Source organism: Gymnogyps californianus, chromosome 3 (assembly GCF_018139145.2).
Source record: "Gymnogyps californianus isolate 813 chromosome 3, ASM1813914v2, whole genome shotgun sequence".
Classification (NCBI taxonomy): domain Eukaryota; kingdom Metazoa; phylum Chordata; class Aves; order Accipitriformes; family Cathartidae; genus Gymnogyps; species Gymnogyps californianus.
Window position 1 is genome coordinate 122,106,133 of NC_059473.1, and position 21,501 is coordinate 122,127,633.

Below are 21,501 nucleotides of genomic sequence, written 5' to 3' on the forward strand. Positions count from 1 at the left end.
CTGGTAACCTGTCACTGCAGGCCAAAGAGTTTTGCACAGCAACAAAATTTGTCAGAAAATGTCCTGTCAGTGCTTTTTCAGGCACCTCACCAAGTCACATTGGCTCTATCCAAGCTCCTGGAAGTTATGTAGTTCACACTGGACATGCTCAACCATATTATCCCAGTAATTCCTTTATGAAAATTACCATATGGAATTGGCATAGTCATTTCTCTATTTTCTATGTTTTCATATTAGTCTGTCTTACCAATTCTGATACACGTAAAGATATGCATGGTACATATCATAGAAACGTCAGCAATATGCTGCCTTGCCTTCCTCAGCTTAACGTAAGGTTTTGGCAAATCACAGAATTTGGCTAAAAACTTGAGTCACCTCAAGGAAGACTGCAGTACCTTTCATAACCTGACAGAATGCTTTGATTCTCCTTTTGGCCAGGAAAATGCTTATCAATAATCCTGCTTTGGCTGGGGCTGCCCAGGTGTTTTAAAATGTATAACAGGAAGGAATAGTTCAGGCCATCCTCCTTGCAGCAATAACTAGACTTTGGTGTGCGTGCAAGAATCAGCAGTGCGAGGCCTCTTAATTCTCTAGAATATTATCTTAGCTGCTTGGTGTTTTGCCCTGTTGCTGTCAGTGCTTGGGCTGGTATCGGCTTTACTTTCATAATCGTAAGCAACAGCAGAAGGGAGAGAGGCTGGCAGCACTCGGCAGCGAGCAGCAGAATCGCCTCGTCTTTCTGAAGCTGATGTGGGAGGTGGGAACAGGAAGGAAGCAACGCAGAGGGGACTGATAGGGTGTTTATACGAAGTAGTAAGAAGGACGGGGAGTGAATTGTAGCTAAAAAAAAAGAAAAAGTAAGGGTAGCAGAAGGAAGCTAAGGGAAAAAGGCAGAAAATGAGTTTCTAATAAGCTGGAATTCAGATGGCCCCTAGAGTGTTAAGATCATCACAGGGGTTGCCAGAGCTTCCTCCTTCCTCCTTTTCTTATCCCTCAAAAAAAGAGAAGATGCTAAGATGTACATAAAATTACGAAGTTTCTAAGCTGTCAGTTTCTTAGAATGAATCCTAGTAGAAATAATATGGATCCTGTTCAGTGTGCAGGCAGGAATTTGAATTAAAGACGGACTGAGAAGGGCAAAGCAAAAGACAGACCATAACTCTGGAAGTTATACACCCTGCAAACCTTCAAGAAAAGCAAGATTTTTGGTGGTGGAGAAAGCCCTAACAGTTACTCCATTTACCTCTGTTGGTCACATTTATTAATTCCAGTTTATACCATGGTACAAATCAGCCTGTCTCCTAACAAACCTGTGCGTGTATTTGCAGATGAGTGGAATGACCGAACTGAACTCACAAAAACCTACAATTAGGAGGTGTCAAAGAAAGAACAGGTTGAAAGAAGAAAGGAAGGGTTAAAAGAAGAAAGGAAAGGTAGGTTAAATGCTCCAGCTCACCTAGTGATGCCCTTCCCCATCAACCTGTTGAGCTGACAGAACACTGAAAGAGGAAAGCTGCCATTGCCAGGAATCAGAGGGAAAACATAGGCCCATAGAGATGGAAGGTATTTAACCACCTCGATGCATTTAACCACCCCAGTGTAGAACAGACTGTTTCAATTGGAAGGGAACTACAACGATCATCTAGGCCAACTGCTTGACCAGTTCAGGGCTGACCAAGTTAAAGCATGTTGTTAAGGGCATTGTCCAAATGCCTCTTAAACACTGGCAGGCTTGGGGCATTGACCACCCCTCTAGGAAGCCTGTTCCAGTGTTTGACCACCCTCTCAGTAAAGAAATGCTTCCCGATGTCCAGTCTAAACCTCCCATGGCACAGCTTTGAACCATTAATGGTATGGTTGAAGTAGCAGAACTTGCTACATTGCAGTAAGGATCCACCGGTATTTCCAAGGGGAAGAATGTATGCAGGTAGCTACTTTATGCAGTGAGGGGAAGAGACTGTACTATTTTCAAACACCTCGACAGCGCTGTGGCTGCAGAGATGAGGGTGCGCTGACACCTGCACTGAGGCCAGACACCTGTGTAAGTGCACACACCCCCCTGCTACGGGGGATCCAGCCTCTTCTCCCCAAACCCTTCCCGGTTTACCAGCACTCGGAGCAGCCCTGAAGCCTCTTATCGCCACCCTCCAGCGACGCCCGGCGCTGAGGGGGAAGGGGCACGGCCACGGCCGCCCGGGCCCTCCCCTCAGCCACTAGGCAGCACCTGGCGGGAAGCCGGCCGGGGAGAACGATCCCGCGGCGGGCTGACGGGAGCGGCGGCGGGGAGGAAGCGGCGGCGAGCCCCGCCCCGCCCCGGCTCCACCCCTCGCCCTGGGAGGCCGCGGCTGCCACACAGCAGATGGAGGCGGCGGCGCGCCGCGGCCGCTGTGTGGCGGAACCGGCCCCCCCCGCCTCCTCCGCGGGCGGCGCCATTTTACCCCCCCCTCGCAGCCTGTGCGCCTCAGCGCCGGAGCCGCAGCTGGTGTGGCGGCGGCGAGGGGGGGAGAGGGAGAGAGAAGCCGCCGCCGTTGTTCGTCCCCCTCATTTCTTGCCTCGGTCCAGGCAGCGCGTGGAGGGGAAGGGACGAGGTTCAGTTCCTGCCCCTCGCTTTCCCCTTTCGGATAGCCGCACACGGGGTGGGGGGAACCGGGCACCACCAAGCCAGGCTGCTCCTACCTACCTACCTTCCTTCCTTCCTCCCTTCCTTCCTTCCTTCCTTCCTTCCTCCCCTGCACATCTAAGCCGCCGCCTCCTCCATCCATCCATCCATCCATCCGTCCCCGGGGGTGAGCCTTTGAGTGAGTCACCAGCGAGGGCACGCAATTAGATAACGCGTTGCTGTTCACTAACTGAGCGAGGCTGCTCGTTTTTGGGGCCTTCGGGAATATGAGCCTCGCGGCTTCCAGGCGGCGATACCTGCGAAGCCCTGCGTGGCGGGAGGGGGGGGGGGGGGGGGGGCGGCAGGGGGTGCCTGTGGGCGCGGGGGCTTCTGCTAACTCCATCTGTGTTCGCGGTTTTGCGTTTCGTAGGTCGCGCTGGCCAGATGCGAGCAGCAGCGTGCGAAGCGTAACCGCCGCGGGGGTATGTGGCCGGCAGCCTTGGGAAGGGGCTCCTCTGCCTCAAGTGATCCGCTCTGGTGTCGAAGCCAAGATGCTGAGAAGCGGCCCTGCCTTCAACCCAGGCAGCGATGCTGCCTGGTACCCAGCTGCCAGCTCGCTCCCAGCTCTGCAGCCTCCAAACCATGCGATTTCGGGTGGAAGCGCTAGACCTGGGGTTGCTTGCTGCTGGGAGGTTGCAGCGAGCAGCTTTTCCCATGTTTTGCTCTTGCGTCGGTTTTCTCGTGGCCTGCGGTGTTGTTGCACACGTTGACCCTGCCCTGTTTGTTTTGTTGTCTTGCAGCTAATCTTGAAGGTGTTTCTAGAACTTTTTTTTTAATTGTAGACTTAAAATTGTGTGACGGAGGCCAGGCTTTGACCTGCAGTATGCCATGTACTGTTGGGTATTATTAATTTCTTGTCGCTCTGATGCTGTGAAATGTCAGTAGTTAGTAATTTTTCTCTGAGGAAGTGGATTTTATTTTGCACAAACAGGCGTGGTGGTTTATTAATAGGAATCCTGTAATATTCCTTATAGAAATTATTAGTCCTTATAGAAATCACTGACAAATGCTAAAAACCTAGGAATAACAGGTAGTCCAGAAGAATACTTCTCTGTGTAGGCTTTAAGTGGTTTTGCCAGTTACTAACTATATTTTTATATGTCCTATGTACAGATCAACTGTTTATAAGTTCCTAGAAATTATACAAATGAATGCTTTGCAGTCTATGAATGCAAAGCACAATATATATGCAAAATATTTATTACTGTGTATGTGAAGGGGAGGTAAGAACCTGACGTTGCAGACAACCAAGTTTGCTGTACAGCATTGCTATTAATGGTTTATTATGAGACATTTGATTTCCGGAGAGTGAATCTGTTTCAAGGTTTGCGGTGGTATTGGTGATAGCCTTAAACTTTCTTTTCAAGTCTTTGATCTAACTCCCACGTCATTCTCTTTCTTGGTACAGGCCTCTTTTTCCCTTTGTGCCTCAGGCATTGCACCCTGTGCAGTGCTAACTTACTTGGCAGGGTGCAGCACACCCTCCCTTTCTCCCTTTTTGCATGTCTGTCTTTGTTGTAGGCCAGATCCAAGTGGCATGGAAGGCAGTGTCAGTCTTTCTGTTAACTTTGGTGGACTTTGCACAGGCTCGTATTTGCATGTTACTGATATGCAAATCAGATTTTATTTTATTTTTGTTCCTTTTTGTCCTGTGTGTTGTTGCTGTGTAGATGGGAATGCTGATGTTAAAAGTAGCATTTCCAACTGTAACAGTATTTATTTATGGCTTTCTAAAAGCCCCATGTCTGTGAGTCTTGTGAAAGTGTGAAAATGTTAGTTTTCATTTAGATAAATTCTTAGCTGTGATGATTCTGAAGAAAAGCTTTAGGTCTAATCAGAATATGCTAAAAAGGCAGGAGGAAAAACTGAAAAGTCATGTCTCTGAGAAGTAAAGAAATCCTTCTATACTTTACTGGCATTTTACTTGTGATTTTCAAATATATGGATTTGGAAACGTTGCTTAAGGTTTAACAGGATTCAGTAGCCTTTAGATTATTTGTTAAGCCTCTGGGTGTCATAACCAACTGAATTAGTCTCATGGGCTCAATTCTGAATCACATAGAATGGAGCTGTCTGAAATTTGATTAGTCAATTAGTAACTTGTCAGCATAAGCAAGCTGTAATTTAGTAAGCTACAAGTGTTTTAAGAATTACTTACGTAGAATAGTCTAGAGCAACATTGAACATTGTTCATGTTGTTACTGCTGTTCTGATGTGATGCCCTCAAGCAATGAGACCAGCTAGACAGTGTCTTTCTAGGTCATTATTGCAAGGGTGTTTTAAGGCATGAGGCCAAACCCAAGCAGTGTAATTATACCATAGAAACTAATTGAGTTGATGCTCCTGTTGCAATTGTGAAATATCCAAATGTGTAGATATACGAAGTATATAAAGAAAAGAAAACTAGTTAGGCCTATGTTCTCATGGAACCAGGCAGTAATGACTCTGTTACGAGCTTATCTGGAGCTGATCAGAAAACTGCATGTCAAAGGTACTGAAAATGATATTGATTAGATCTGTAATCTGTGTTTCAGATACTTGGCATTTGTAGTGCTACCTGTAATCATTATTAATTTGAAGCAATCTTAGGAAGCGTTCATTTGCAAGTTAACGCAGATTAAATTTCTGTTTATAAATAATCTTTGGCTTTTCTCTACCCCTATATTTTGCATACATTTGAAGTATTACGTTTGATTACAATCAGGTACTCACAGAGTCAACTGCAAAGTTTCTAGGTCACACAGCTCCTTAAACTGTCATAGAAGAAGTAACAGTAGTGGTAAAAAGAGGCCAAGAGCTTGTATGAAAGAGGTGATTTGAAGCACCTAGGTATTGGCCTAACTCTTGCTAGCATCTCTCAAGTAAATCATAAGGATTATCAATACAGCTCTCCAATGTTAAGTGCTTTTAAAAATCATGTGCTTAATTAGCAAAGAAAAATGTGTATTTTCAAGTAAATGAGAATACATTTTAGCAGAAACCTATTGGACGTCATCTGTGACCGAGAGATCTCTGAAAGGGGTTGGTGTCCTGAATGTTACTGACTTACTGTTAGACCTACTTCTTAAGAGCTAATTTTCATGGTTGTAATTTATATTAAAGCTGTGGCTGTTTTTCCTGTAGTTTTCCTTGTGTTAGGTGTTGTGCAACAATGGAGGTAGACATTTTCTGCTCTAGAGACTTTAGACTTATGATGGCAAGCAATGATTTCAGAAAGGAGAGGAACAGTTCAACAATAAGAATTGGAGAAAATTCTTATAATCTCAGCTATGTATTTGGCTAGTCATGCTTGATTAGGAATTTTTCATACATACATTGATGCCCTAACTTGAGGGCAGCAACGGGGCAAAGGATGAAATTCCTGATAAGCCAGAAGGTTCAATTAAGGTCAGGGTGGAACTATATTATGAAATGATTTTAATTGTATTTCAGATGGTGAGCTAAACACAGGTCAGGGTGATGTGAGAAGAGGAGGATCGATATAATCAGTGTGATAAGGTGGGAAGATAACGATATCTTGAAAGGAGTTGAACAGATGAAGGCGGGTGAAGGTCTAGAGAGAGAAATTGTACCCAGGGAAGTATAGTTCAAAGCTAATGGTAAGAAGGGGGTAAACTTGGTTGTGCTTTACAGAGAATCCAACTGCATTAACGAAACCTTAAAATTTAAGTTACTTTAGGTGGAACTAAAGGTAGATGGAACCATGATGACTAATGGATTTGCTTGTTGGCAAATGAGCAGTAAGCATACTAGCAGAACTAACTTGACATCTGCATATTCATATAAGAATGTTTTACTCTTCAGAAAAAGCAAAATACTGAGTAAGTTACAGTTTGGGGTCTGTTCATCTTTGCATGCTAGAGTCAAGTATGTAAGTTCCTAATGACTTGAAGCTGTTTTTTATCACAAAACTTGCAAGCACACCTTATATTTGCTTCACTGAAAATTGTCAGTGGTTACTGCAGGAAGGTCATGGTTGCTAAATTGCATGTCTATACAATTATTAAATAATTGGTATGGAAGATTCAGAATACTACTAAAATAATGCATTTTGAAAAAATAATTGCTAGTCCAAACAAAGTTACGGTTACAGGAGCCAGATTCTGGAAGTGATGGAAACTTTGCTGTTAGTTACAGGTTGTCTGGTCTTTACACTGTTTTGTTAAAGCATTTTTAGGAAGGAAGAAAAAAGTCATTGGTGCTTAATTTGCAGTGCCATTAACTGCCAAATGTGGCATGGTGTTCTGCAAAAAGTGCTGCACGTTCACTTCAGAGGGAGGTGGGCATATACATTAGATTCATTTTCCCTGCTTTCTTGCTTAAAAATAAATAAATCACTTTTGGGGAAGGACAGAGCTCTGATTAGACTGGAGTTAGAAACTCTATGAGAGAAGTGTTTGTAAACATCTCCAGATGTGGAGGCATACCTCTCATGTAAGATTATGCTGTATGTTTCTCAGTCTCAAATAAAATAGTTACATCTGTGTATTAATATTCTTTCGGTAGTCCAGACCATTCTATGGTCTGTTTCAGAAAAGGCTTAAATAACTGTCATGTCTAACTCGTGGATGGACAAATAATAGCTTAAAATATGAGGACATGCAGAGTCATTTCAAGTAAAATACAGCAGTTGTTACGCAGAATAGAGTCAGAAGGTTATGCTTTAGTCTGTAGTTGGTTAGTGACTTTTCTTTCCCTACAAGGTCAGTGAGAGAGAGAATTGTGCTTGTTTACTGCTTTCATTTAAGGTCTTTGGTAAAATTAATGCACAAAGATACTTTCTTCTGAGATGTAGAAATGAACATTAAGGATTATTTTATCTCAGGGACGTCGAATAGGACAGTTTTAAAGATAAAATCAGTAAGATGCTTTTTATTCTTTGGGCCAAAATCTATGCCTACATGTATTTGAAAATTTTTTTTTACCCTTTGTTATCAGACACGCATGTTTTTTCTGTAACTTCTAAATGGCAATGAATGACTGAGTTGCCTTATAAGTGGAAAGGGAGAAATGATGTTCAGTTGTATTATTTGTATTTGTGTGGGCTTTCCAAGCATGTTTTGTTCCAAGAAAGAGTGTCACGGTTAAAGATGAGATGCTTATTTGTCTGGGTGGTGAAAGCTGGGCTGTGCATTGACAGCTATAAGATTGATATTTCTTTCTGGTATTCACTTTAAAATAAAACTATCATAAGCATCTAGTCTATTGGTAATAAATGGAAGCAGCAGTAGCAGATGTAATGTGTTATCCCTAGCATGAATAGTGCATGCATTCCACTTCGTGATACTTTGTCAATTAATTAAAAAATGAAAGAAAGCTGAGATTGCATCCCTAGCTTTGAACAATATTATTGTATGCAGACCTGATGCAGATGTGTCACTGCCTGCCCACAGATTGCTTCTAATCCTGGATTTGGTCTGGCTGTTCCTTGAAAGTTTGTGCCTTTGCTTTATCTGCTTGGCTTTTAAGAGGCTGTGTTTAGGTAATATGGAAGTTATTCATCTCATTGCCTGTAAGCAAAGCCATTTCTTAGTTGTTACACAAGAAGCTGATTTTTTGGACCTGAACAGGCTAGAGGATGATAAAGGAGTTTAATGATTCAAAGTATACAATCAATTTGTTGTAAAATCTAGGTCATCCGTGCATTGTGCTTATCTGAGACCCTTTAGAGTGTTTCTAGTTCCAGTCTGCTTGTACAGCTCAGGAGAACTTAAGGACTTAATACTTAGTGTTTGAATTTTCAGTTATTCAGTGCTACTTGGAGAGTGGGTGATCAGCAAAACAATATATGTGCTCCAGGATTTGGTTATGGGTTATTGGTTTTTTAACTTTTTTTATTTTTTTATTTTTTGTTTATAATTTTAAGCATACACTTAGAAAGCCAGTCTTGCATGTGTTCAACAGGGTTTACTGTTGTGTTTTTGTTTTTTCAAAGAAGTGCACTAACAAAAATCTGTATTTCCTGTAGTTAATTGAGTTCTTGCATCTCCAGTCCTAGGAGACTGTTATCTTATACTCTCTTCTCTGCTGGTGAGGCCATGCATGCAGTGAAATACTCGGTGGTAACAGACTAGTTAATCTAATTACTGCGAAGTAGAGGGTGTGAAAACAAAAGCATTAATTTTAATTTTGTGTTAATTCATAGTCATCTTGGCTTTTATTTCCTCCCTGTTTTGTTTGGGTTTATATAAATGAAGATATGTCAGTCTTTAAATTTTTGCATCGTTTCAGGTTATATGCAAAATGTATTTATAAAAGGCAAGAAAAGAGGACTGCTGCAGCAACCACATTAGATGTATGTTTGATGAATTAAGTCATCATAACAGTAAATTCTACTCTAATGTGTTATTTAATGTAAAAAATTATGCAGGGACACTGCTTTTTTTCTTAATTCTGCACCTTCTTTAGCCTATAACAGAGACATCAGATAAAATCTGTGAGAATCCACTTTTGTTTTAAACTGACCGAGTTTAGACTTATGTCTTTTTTTGTGTGTGAAGTGAAAGCTGTAGCAATATTAATGTTTGTTCTTCCTGATTGAGTTTAGATCAACTATTGAACAGATGGAGGACTGTTCTGTAGTGACTGTTTGGATGCACCTTTCTCTTGGATCCTCGTGTGACATTTTGGCAGTGGTGGTTGGTGGAAGTATTTGAGTAGTATTTCAAAAGATGGGGTTGTTGACTCTGTGTATATATATATTTTAAGACCGCTTATGTATGTCCCAAATGATATGAAATAGCTTGGAGATTTGGTGCTCTACAGTTATGGGCTAAATGTATAGCCTGTATATTAAATTCACATTTTAGGAACAGTAGAATTTCAATTCTTATATGTCTCTCAACTGGATCTTGAATAAATAGATAGGCTATACAGATCGCTTATTGATTGTACAAACATCAGTGTGAGTTAGTATTGCTTGGTAATTTCTGAGTGGATGTGGATATGAAGGATGGCTATGAAATGAAAGTCTGCCCAGGTATCTTACCTTGGTGAGAAGGATGGGCCTAAACTTGATGAGAAATGACTTAGAATTTGTTTCCCTCAACTGAGAACTCTTTTGTTCTGCTGATTCATATGGAACAAATACTGTTTTCTGTTGTGACTCTTTAATGTAAAAGACATTGAGATTACAGTAGATGCTTTTAAATATTTATATTATGAACAATATATGTATATTTATATATTATATAATAGATATTATATAATATATTTATATATTTATGTATATGATGATCAGGGGGCTGGAGCACCTCTCCTATGAAGACGGGCTGAGAGTTGGGGTTGTTCAGCCTGGAGAAGAGAAGGCTCCGGGGAGACCTTATCGCAGCCTTCCAGTACCTGAAGGAGGCCTACCAGAAAGCTGGAGAGGGACTTTTTAGAAGGGCATGTAGTGATAGGACAAGGGGTAATGGCTTTAAACTGAAAGGGGCTAGATTTAGATTAGATGTAAGGAAGAAGTTCTTCACTGTGAGGGCGGTGAGGCTCTGGAACAGGTTGCCCAGAGAAGTTGTGGATGCCCCATCCCTGGAAGTGTTGAAGGCCAGGTTGGATGGGGTTTTGAGCAAGCTGGTCTAGTGGAAGGTGTCCCTGCCCATGGCAAGGGGGTTGAAACTAGATGATCTTTGAGGTCCCTTCCAACCCAAACCATTCTATTGTTAATGATTATATATGCCTTTTAATGTATATTTTTTGTTATACATTTGATTGCAATATTTTACTTATGGGAAAAGAATTTGTAAAAGCTGGACCTATTTGGATAGGAACTCATAATTACTAGTCCAAATAGTGTTAATCAGAAGTTATCTTCTCCTTGCTAGAGTTCATGATTAAAATACAGCATGTTGAAATAATCTGTGACCTAATCTGAACATCTGAATTCGTTTTGTAGAATATGGCAAACAGCTGCATTTCAGTTCGGAGCTAAAACAAATACAGTATATTGACCCATTGAAGATTACATTAGGCTTTTCAGTTCCATGTTAGCTGTACTTATTGAAGAAAATTGATTTGAGAGTGCTTCTGCTTTTGAATGATTTTTTTTTTTTTTTTTAAATGTCCGGAAGAAAGGAAATAGAACATACGGATGATGGGACTTTGATGTGTAAAGAAGTTAATTATCTAAACCATCAAACAAAACGTGGGCTGTGGAAGTAATTATTGTAAAGGGTCTGACGAAGCCTGACAAGCTGTTGGTTTTTTATGTCAAGAAAATGCTGTACACCTGCTTGATTTGAAAGTTAAATCATTTGGTTGCAATAGGCAGACCAAGTGTTTAGTGAAGCAGTAGCTGATAAGCTTTCAGCTCTCAAACCTACTGAAACTTATACAGATGTACAGCCCTTCAAGTTTTTTTTAATTAAACTATTCTTGTCCTCTTGGAGGGCAGGAACCTTAAAAAGTATTTACTCCAAAATAGGATACGTATGAATCACAAATGTTACGCTGTGAGGAGGCAACTGTGGAATTGTGTCCCATGTTTTTGGGGAGTTTTGGGAGAATGCTTCATAAGGTAGCAGAATAGAACCTCAAGGATAAAGCAAAATGTCTGCCATGGATGTTCAAAGAAAATAGCTTTATGCTTTAAATGGTGTAGTTAGTTTAAAAAAAATATTAAACTTAACCCTTAAGTCTTTGTATGTTACAAGGCATATATGATTGGTATGTTTCAGGATTTTTTCTACAGCCGTTTTAGAAAGTATTAACTGAGGTGTTCCCCTAACTAGTTTCTCTAGGGTCTGGGTAAAATATAGAATTTACAGTGTATTTATTTATATTTAGGAATATTGGTACTGTGGTATTGGATGTAAATATATAGCTACTAAAATGAATTGTAATCAGTCCTAATCAAATAATGAAGAGTAAAATACATATACATTTCCAAATCTCTGGGCTATTCCTGGTATGTGGGTACCATTGCAGCTTCCTCTTCACTCCCTTCCATGTGTACATAGAACTTTCCTAGAAATACTGTCACCTTCCTTCATGCTATAGATGTGTTTTACTTTTTTTTTTAAAAACTCAGTAATTTTACTGTTTAGATTATATGACTTTTTGGTAACTGCTGATTATGGCAGGATCCTGCCAACACTTAAGCCTGATGTGTAACTACTCATGTGATTAAAATCAGACTTCAGTGGGAGTAAACTTGTGATTACAGTTACACATGTGCATAAGTGCTTGCAGGATAGGGACCTAAATTAGAATCTGCTTGAAGGTGAACAGAATTCTGTGGAAATTGACTTAAAAGCATTAAAAAAAAAAAAGTAAGCTTACATCTAAATGCATAAACTTCTTATTTTTGTTGTTCATCCACATGCTGTTATGTCATTAGCCTTTCAAAGCACTAATTCTTTTGTTACTTTTTGAAGCTATTTTACGCTTTGTATTTAGAATATTAGAAGTTTTCTTAAACCAAAGCATAATATTTGTGATTGATTGCAATGCTTTTAATGGTGTTTAATATAAATCTGGTCATGTACTTTTAGATTTTTTTTTAGAAAAGAAATCTATCTTAACTTTAAAATTTAGAAGTGGAGAAAGGTAGGATGTCTTTAGAGGTCTTACAGCAAAGCAAACTATATTAACATATGGTTTTCATTGTCATTACTACTGCTACTACTCATAGTACAAGAAATGAGCAGTACAACTCAACTGTTACTAGTGTGCAGTGAACTAGAAGAGGAAGAAACGTAGTGGGAATATATCATGTTTATCAGGAGACTTACATACTGCCTGCAGTTCTTTGTTAAAAATTTCTTGAAGGGAAAAATGAAACTCCCTATTATATATTTCTGGAGTTTCCCATAATTAGATAAATTTTGATTTGTCAGTCTTTTAGTAAATTAAGTTATTAATTGTTTAAATAAATTGTTTAAAAGCATTTGACTTGCCTGTTACTAGATAGGAAAATGTAGCTGCATTAATTACTTCATAGAATAAGAGTAGAATTGTCCTGGGTTTGGTTTGGAGTTTTTTAATGAGAAATTTGTATAGAAAAGCTGTAAAATATTTTGTATAAAAATAGGACCTTCAGTCATATAAGTCTTTCTAACGCATTTCTGTTTTAAAGACTTAAGTAATATGTATATGTAAAGCTGGTATTTTAGAAAGGATCTCAGTGCTCATCAAGTTTTATCTGGCTTTTTCTGAGATTCTATTTTACTCCCTTAGTCTCCGTGGAGAGAGTATGGATGTGATTTACTAGTGCTTAGGATACTGCAGGAATATAAGAGGATGTTTCAGGTAGCAAGATATGGGTGCCGAGGAATACCATGTATTCCAGAATAACAGTGTTTTTGCCTTAACGCTTTTCCCTTGGTGCTCCTAGGGTACCCCTAAATGGTATTTTCAAAAACAGTGCACGCTTCCAATACTTTGGTTACAGTAAACATCAACTCTCTTATGTTTTCTACAGTGTCTCAGATAGGCTTCTTTTTGCATGCAGAGCCTTTACCTTCAGGTCTACCCCAAATAGCTTTTCTTCCCTTTTGAATATCTAGTGTGAAACATACATGTGCTTTCTTTAAAATAAAATATAAGTGTTGTAAGTGCTGTTATTTCTTTGTTTACTCAGATGAGCAGCACTGTGGCTAGCCCGATGTCAACGGTTACCTCTTCAAGCAGTGGAAGAAAATCGACAAGCTTTACGCCTGAATTGCAAAGTATGATGTAAGTAATCAGTCAAAGTATCTGGTAATATCTGCATTTTGTATGCATCTTTTAGCTGGTTTCTTAGAATGTGTGTATAAGGGCGATGGGGGAAAGAAGAGCAGGTATTAGTGATGGAACTGTTAGTGTTTTACTTCTGATTTGTAAAATATCCAGAGGTGACTTGGATAAATAAAAAACACATCCTGTATTGAAAGGAGGGAAAATCCTGCTGAGTAAAGAAATACATTTTCAATATTACTTTAGGAGTCTTTAGAGACCTGTATTTCTCAGCCTTTCATCAAAGAAAGCTAAGCTTCCTGTTGTTATAGATACTTATTGAAATAAATATTTTGCATTAACATCTTTCAGTGCTAATAGAGGGAGGTAGACTGCTGAGATCATAATATTGCTGATGAAAGTAAGATATGGAACACTTGTGAATAACTGGGTTTTGGCAGAAAGGAAGTAAAGTTGTTAAAAAAATAAGTTATTTGTTGTTGTAAATTAACAGTGGATTCTTAGAAACGCAGTTCCGAGCTGTGATATTATATGATTTTGTAGCTTACAACTTCTAAAACCTTGGAAACAGGTGGGTTTTGTCAGTCTTAAAGATACTTGCATAATCAGAAGGATTCCTTCTGTAGAAGAAGTCTTTATCTTGACTGGTAACCTACTACACTGGGCTGACTGCAAATCTTCATTTTGTAGAAAAGTAACACATTCATCAAAGTTTGACTTGCCACTACACAGCATTTTTTTCCCCTTTATATGTGTATCCAAGACACTGTACTGTCAGGATGGGGGCGGAGGGGAAGTAATGAGCTTGTTTCTGTGTGGATTCATGCTCCTGATTTATCAAACACTTTAAAGAATATTTCAGCCTAGAGCTAAAAGAAATCTAACCTCTAAGGCTGCAGATAGAGTGCTAGGCTGTAGTGGCTCATGTCTAAATAGTACATTTTTTAAAAATATATGATTGTGAATGTTACTTATGGAGCGAGGGAAGAGGATGCACATTTGCCAGTTGCTGAGGTCAGCTGCACATAAAAGGGAGCTTTGCTTTATGAAATCTTGCAAAAGTGTCTTAAAGAATTTTTCCCTGTGTTCATTTGTCAGAGTTGAAAATGAAATGGAGAAAGCTAGTCCCAGAGTACTGAGACATAAATCCATGGCTTCAAAAGATAGTGGTAATCTTTGGCTTTTTTCACTAAAGTCTTGGCTTTGGAAGACTGTCCAGGATGTTGTTTAAGACAGGATGAGGTAAAGAAGGATGGACTTAACTGGGAATTTTGGGCTACTGATCTTTACTTTGGCAAGATCATTGAAAACACTCAATATTTGAAAGCTTCTTTTTACTGTGTTGCTTTTTTTTTTTAATTAATTTTTAATCAGCTATATATAAATCAAAGTAGTTGCAGCATCCACCTTCTGACCCATAGATGGATAACTACATTTTAATGACAGGGAAATTTTGTTTATTAAAATTATGGATGGGTCCTGAGTGTTACCATGATACTATCCTTTTGATCATTTTACTTTAGGTCATTAATCGTTGAGTATCTATTAATTTGTTTGCCTGTGGCTTTTAATATATTACCTTGTGCGAGTTAAAATTTTTAGATAGTCTTATCTGAATTGTTCCACTCTCCTCCTTCCCTTTTCCATCATGTGAGAGCTGAAGATTAGGATAGGAAGAATGTTAAAGCTTTATTTTTATTTATACATAAAGATAAATATATAGAAATATTTTTTCTGCCAGTTACCTTGCATAACCATAAAGAAGTTAAAGTATTTCAAGCCTCCACAGATAATAATTATTTACCTGCATTAAAAACTGCATTTGGCTTTTTAACATAATGGAAATATTTAACATTTTAGTATCGCTGTATCACACTAGATACGCTCTTTGTTTTTAGTTCTTTTGTACTTGTGGAGGAGTTAATTTAGGAGCAAAAAGGTATTTTAGGTCACTTCAGGCTACACTTGAACTGCCTTTTTTTGTTTCGTCTTGGTCAGTTATGGACATGACAATGTCATATAAGAAAAATGGTAAATCTTCATGTCGTATACGAATTCCCCCACCTTCCCCGATCTCACACACTCAACCTGTTCCTAATAGTTCCCTCTGGCTCCTTGCTGCTCCTTTTAGGAGACACAGGATTTTATGCAGATTAAATGGTGGTGAGAATAATGCTGTCTTGCTTGTTCTGTCATGTGTTGTAGATTCACCTTCACTGTCATGTAACAATTTCTGATTTGAATTGCTGTATGGGCAGTAGATATGAAAGGAATTACTTGCCTCCGTTGAATTCTACGAAGAGTTCCCTGTCCAAAAGTAGAAGACGCAATTTGTTTTCAGTTAAACGTCCTTAAGAGATTACCAGATTGTTGTTAAGTGGAGCATGGGATACATTCCACTGGAGTGTTTTTCAGTATAATGTAAATGAGATAATGAACTGTTTCCTGTGCATTGAATCTTCTAAAGTAGATGAGTACTTTGTTACAAACCCAGTGGTTTGCTGTATTGAGTTCTTTTCAGATAGAAAAATATTAGTTCTCTCCTTCGAGAATCCTGTTCAGTTATTGTTCACATCTATTATAGTCATCTACACTGGAAAATATAAGTGTTGTTCTTGGTGGAGAAAATAACCATAACTGTGCTTAAAAAACAAAAGAGCAGCCGTGAAGTTTGGAGTCAAAGAAGCTTGTGCATCAATTTGGATCAGTATCTGGGGAGCCTGCATTTTATTTAATTGTGGACTTCCTGATAAAGTATTTTGAAACTACCCTCCCCGCCAGTATACACATGATTCTGTCAGAACGTAGAAGTTATTGTTGGCCATATAAATGGAAGAAATAGATATTTTCCTTTTGCTTCAGAACTGGTACAGTTATACTGTAAAAGCTATGCAAACAGATCTTCTGTGCTTTAGAGTAACAGTTTTCACAGTTTCATTAAACTGGTAGGAACTGAAGAAATTCCTTGACTGTAATGAGCACATTGAAAGTTACATTTTTATTGTTTGCTGGGAAAAAAGCAGACTTTTGAAATGATAAAGTGCCCGGGATGAACCATGTGGAGGAAAAATGACAGCTGTTTCTTTTGGCCAGGACGGCAAAATGAAGTTACCCCTTTAAAAGAACTTGCCAGGCTCTGACAGAAGCTGACATTTTTTATAAACTACATAATTTAGGAAGTTCTCCCATTTAGGCAATTTATAACAAATCCATCCTGACATCTTAAGGGCCTGGGAAATAGTAAAGGCTGGAGCATTGTAGTGCAAAAAAGGTAACAAATTTCTTAAAGAAAGGAAAATAGAGACTATCTCTGCATAGTTTGTTATTGTGAAGTTGAGTAGTATCACCTATTTCCTATGGATTGTCATCCATATTGAGTAATATGAAGAGTAACTTCAACTTGTCCTGCCTTTCTCAACAAAAAAATGTGTGCAGCAAGAAGATGAACTTGTGAGAAATAAGTCATATAGGGACATTGGGTGCTAATCCAGAATGGCATTTGGTAGTTTGTGCTGATGTTAAAAACCAGGCTGTTGGATTTTAGCGACTTAAAAGGCAGAAGGAACGCAGAGAAACTATCTTTTTGAAGTAGAATATCAAAGCCTCTTATAACCCCGTAGTGAGATCTGGAAGTCTGTGGATAGCAGCACCTCACAGGCTGAAGGTGGTATATTTGGTTATAATTTACAGGACTTAAGTGTTGAGTTAGGGTTTGATTCCCCAGAATGCTTGAGTTTATGTATTATGTTAAGCTTGTGAGTAATCCCATTTAAGGTGAGGAGGTTATTCATATGCTATGTCTGTTACATATGCTACGGCTGTTTTTGAACTACAGCATTAGGGAATGAGCTGAATCCTTTTGTGAGCTTATCATAAAAACACAATTCTACAAATATTTTTCTGATTTATTTGAGAAGACTGGAAATGTATAGGAGTCTTAAAATGAAAATACTGCAGAAAAGCTGTCTTAAAATGTGTAAAAGTTTTTCATAGTATACACGTATATATTTTTTTTACTAATAAAATGGTTCTGTTTTTCCATTAAGAATATTTAAAATATTTACTTGGATTTGAAGAAATTTTTGTGCTTGTCAGAAAAAAATCTGTTCTGTATGTCTAATGCCTGTATAAGTAATATTAAGTATAACTGGTGATAGTACTTAATATGCTGATTACCTTAAGAGGAATACAGAGTTAAATAAAAGTATCAGACTGTCACAGATGACCCAAACACATGTCAATTTACAATGCACTACCTTTTACATGGATATGTTTGGCTTTTAATTGTTAAGACCTTGGAATTATTTGATATTTATCTTATAATCATTTAAAAGAGCATAATGCTATTTAGATTTTGCTTTGACTCCCACATCCTTTATTTGTATTTGGATATTTTATTATGTTACCATAGGACTTACAGCAGTAGGTGTTAATAATTTAAAAAAAGTTTTCAGCATGTCTATTGCATTTTGCTGAGGTTTGGTTTACATAGCTTCATTTGGCTGATCTACAACCTGTTTCCAAACTTAACTGCTAACCTTAGGTCAGTTGCACTTAAATTATAGTTGTGCCCAGTGGATTCACAACCATGATGATTTCACAGTAGCCGTTAAAATTCGTAATTTGGTTGAGATCATCTATTTTGTAATATAAGCACTACTTATAGAGTGAATTTCTGGAAACGGTGCAGTTCTAAACACTTGTGTTGAACAATTTGCAGATGAAGAGGGAGATTTTTTTCCGCTCAGTAGAATATCTTGATTTTTCTAAGCTATTTTATCTGTTTACACAAATACTAACTATGGTGATCTGAAGTTAATTGAGAAGTTGTTTTTATTGATTCAGTATGGTTTTTTCCCTGAGAACTCTTATACAGAGGGAACAGAGGGCATACTCAAGATTAGTTTATCAACAGAATACTTTTAAAAATCATATGAGAAAAATTTTCCCATGACAAACATATATTCAAAACTACTATGAATCAAACACTTCAGTTTCCTACACCCTACAACTTGATCCTGCAGGTGACCCAGTGTTTAGCTTTGCATGTTTCAGTAATTTTATGACAGCTAAACATTTGTAGGATTGGGCTCCAAATTGATGATAAATCTTTGAATTATATTGTATAAAGTACTAGTTAGTAAAACTTCCGTATCGAAGAGCGTGTTTTTTGTCTACTGCATTTTTTGTACCTCAACGTGCAGCATCGTTGGTAATGGTAGGCTATATTACCACACTAATGTGAGCTGGTTAAAAACGCTCTTAGCTTTAATTCAGAGCAAAATGCAAATATGTGAGGAACTGATTTATTTTTGTTGTTCCTATGGGCTGAAGCCCATAGCTTGAAGACCATCGGTGTGGATGCATGAATGGGCCATGTAAAGCCTTCCTGAAGTTCCTGGAATTGATTTGATGTGCAGGGAAGTAGCTGTGAGGACGCAGTTGTAGGAAGAAAGCCTTAAATATCTGCTTAAACCAGATGCTTTTCTGATATCAAAATTTTGTAAAAATACATAGTTATGTAAATGTTTGGCCATATTTGTCTTTCAGGCTTGTGGCAACATGAATCATCAGCTTGATAATACATTGCTTAAACTGAATCAAGAGGCTGAACTATATTCAGCCACAACACCCAAATTGTGTCTGGTAGCATTCTGAATTAAGTGCATTAAAAGCTGCTTTTTTCCTCCCCTTTGTATGTAACTTGAGTGTATATAATATAAATTAAACCTAGTTTCTTAATTAGCTTTTAAGGTAGGCTTCATACCAAAAATCAAAATTTGATATTACAAGGTTATAAAGATAAATTTAATGATGGAGGTAGTGGAGAAAACAATGTTTTTATTGGGTTTATGTAAGACTTTCTGGTTATTCATTATATTTGCTGTAGTTAGTATTAAAATAATAGTATCCATTGATATAATATCAAATTTAGTATTGCTACTAACTGATTGTTTCTTTCCTGACAGTGAAAGTCAGTTCAGTTATTTCAAGTGCAGTTCTTATTGCAACTTTCTCCAGCTTGTAGCTTATACCCATCTCTAATATACTACAATGTTGTGTTAGTGTGCAATAGAGATCTTAATAAAATCTTCATATTCCCTTTTTATTTATAAATATATTATTTAAAATCTATTTTTTTTTCTTCAACATGTAGCAAATTATGGGAGAAACTCGGTAAGAATTGAGGCTAGTTCTTAAACCTTTATTTCATTAAGAGTCCTTGGACATGTCTGCCCAACTTTTGGGATATTTACATGATCCCTGTTACTAAAGTATTTTAATGCTTTCTCAATATTAATAATTTTTCTCCTGTCCTTCTCCATTTTTATGGACTGTTGTGTATGTGCATTTTGTGTCCTTGTTCATCTATATATCACAAGAATCAAGTAAGGAAAAACTAAGCTAAGGGCTTAAGTTTTGTTAACCCAGTGGTTGTTTTGTTCTGTTGAATTAACGTATTTCATTAAGATAAAGATTACGTATGATCCATAACCAATCTACTGACAGTTCTGTTTGTTCAGTGTCTCTTTCTCCAGCAAACAGTGGTAGAATAAGCAGTTAATACTGAGCACAGGTATGCTGAATGTAGGACGAGAAGTTTGGTAATAAGAAGAACCCAAACTTGGAGTGTTCACTTTGGGAAAGTGATGAGGAATCATTTCAGAGATGAAATTCCTGTCTTATTACTCTCGATGTCTAAAAAACCTCAGAGAAGGTCTTTCCTAAATTTAATGAAGGCTCCATCAGGTGAAGAAGTCAAGATTCAGTCATGGTTTTCTATATATACATATGTGTACGTTTGGAGATACATTTATAGCTGTAAGGATGGTGAATGCTAGCAACATTTTAAACATTTCTATGTAGAAGGGTATGGATAAGCAATACATTCGAGTTAAGAATAACTTGCATTTCATTTTTTTAAAGTTTCTTTTTCAGATGCTTATAACTCTCTAAGGTTATTCTGGTGACGACAAAGTTTCTTTCAGTAGTTTATGCTAAAGGGCAAATTTGGTTCAGTTCAGAGTTATCAGAGCATGGAAAAACCACTTGTATTTGCTTATGTTCTTTTTATAAATGCCTGCTGCAATAGTTGAAAAATAAAGTTAGAAACTTGTTTTGACTGACTTTGTGGATCTATGGCATTGCTGTTAGTGGAGAAGCTGCAGTGCTCTGAGGAAAATTTAAAATCATATTTCTATTCTTGCCTTTGTTAATTTTCAGCTTATAAGCATCACAATTACAGGTAGTTATTCAGCAGCAATAGAAGATACAAAGCTCATATCCTCTATCTCCCTATTTTTCCCCTTTTTCTTCTTTTTCTTACCATTTGTTAAAACAGATTAATAAACCACGAAAACGAACATAAAATACCTTTAGAAATTTGTGAAACTGATAACTATTGACTGCCAGTTCTGCTGGGGCATGGTGTGTATTTCATTGTACTCAGTAAAAATAGGGGAAAGTGAGTTAGGCTTTGTCTCTGTATTGGTAGTGTTATTTTGTCGTACTAAGATTAACCCTATATATTTGATCTTTCTAATGCTACTGACTGTGCTGCACAAATTGCCCACAGGAAAGGGACAGAAAATATTGTGTATGTCTATGTATGCAGAGTGTAAGAAATTAAAACAAGTGGAAGACTTCCCTGTTGATCATTCCCATTGTAATGTTTTCAATAATATTTGCCAGTTCAAACGGGCTAGTAGAGAGTGGTTCTAGACCTCTGTTCACTCGTGGAGTGTCTAGGTTGAGCATACTTTTCTTTTAGACTCACAGACATTGCATGGTATTTTTTCTTCACTATATACAATGTGAGCTTACAAAATCTACTCTTTTTATTGTCTATTGCAACCTTGTCAATCAAATAAATTATTTTTAGGGGTTCTACTTATTTAGGATTTCTTATCCATTCTGAGATGACAACATCTTAAGGAATAACATTCTAAATTTTTGAATGTGAAATTAAATTATCGAAAGTATGATCTCTGAACTAACCTTTTCTCCCACTGATGCATTTGGCTAACCCCTGCTGACTTGAACTGGATTACAATTTGTTCAGCAGTGAATACCCTGGAAGATCTCTCCGATTTCTTCTGGTATTGGATGTTAAATTTATTTTCAAATACAGAAATGCAAATTCCGGTTGGTAGTAACAGTACTTCTGTATG

The 21,501-nt window shown here is 37.9% G+C and overlaps 2 protein-coding genes across 3 annotated transcripts in view; one reads left to right on the forward strand and one right to left on the reverse strand.

The window, feature by feature from the left end:
- The window catches only part of RUNX2 (RUNX family transcription factor 2), a 152,054-nt gene that overhangs the window by 104,585 nt on the left and 25,968 nt on the right, over positions 1-21,501 (reverse strand).
- SUPT3H (SPT3 homolog, SAGA and STAGA complex component) overlaps positions 2,749-21,501 on the forward strand; it is a 282,525-nt gene continuing 263,772 nt past the window's right edge. Inside the window, exons 1-2 of one of the 2 annotated variants that reach the window (XM_050894193.1) lie at positions 2,749-2,786; positions 13,236-13,330. In XM_050894193.1, coding sequence (XP_050750150.1) covers positions 13,236-13,330 — 95 coding nt within the window. In that variant the 5' untranslated portion in view covers positions 2,749-2,786. Of the gene's footprint in view, positions 2,787-3,042; positions 3,082-13,235; positions 13,331-21,501 lie in introns of those variants that run through there. The other variant, XM_050894192.1, reaches the window with a different exon arrangement.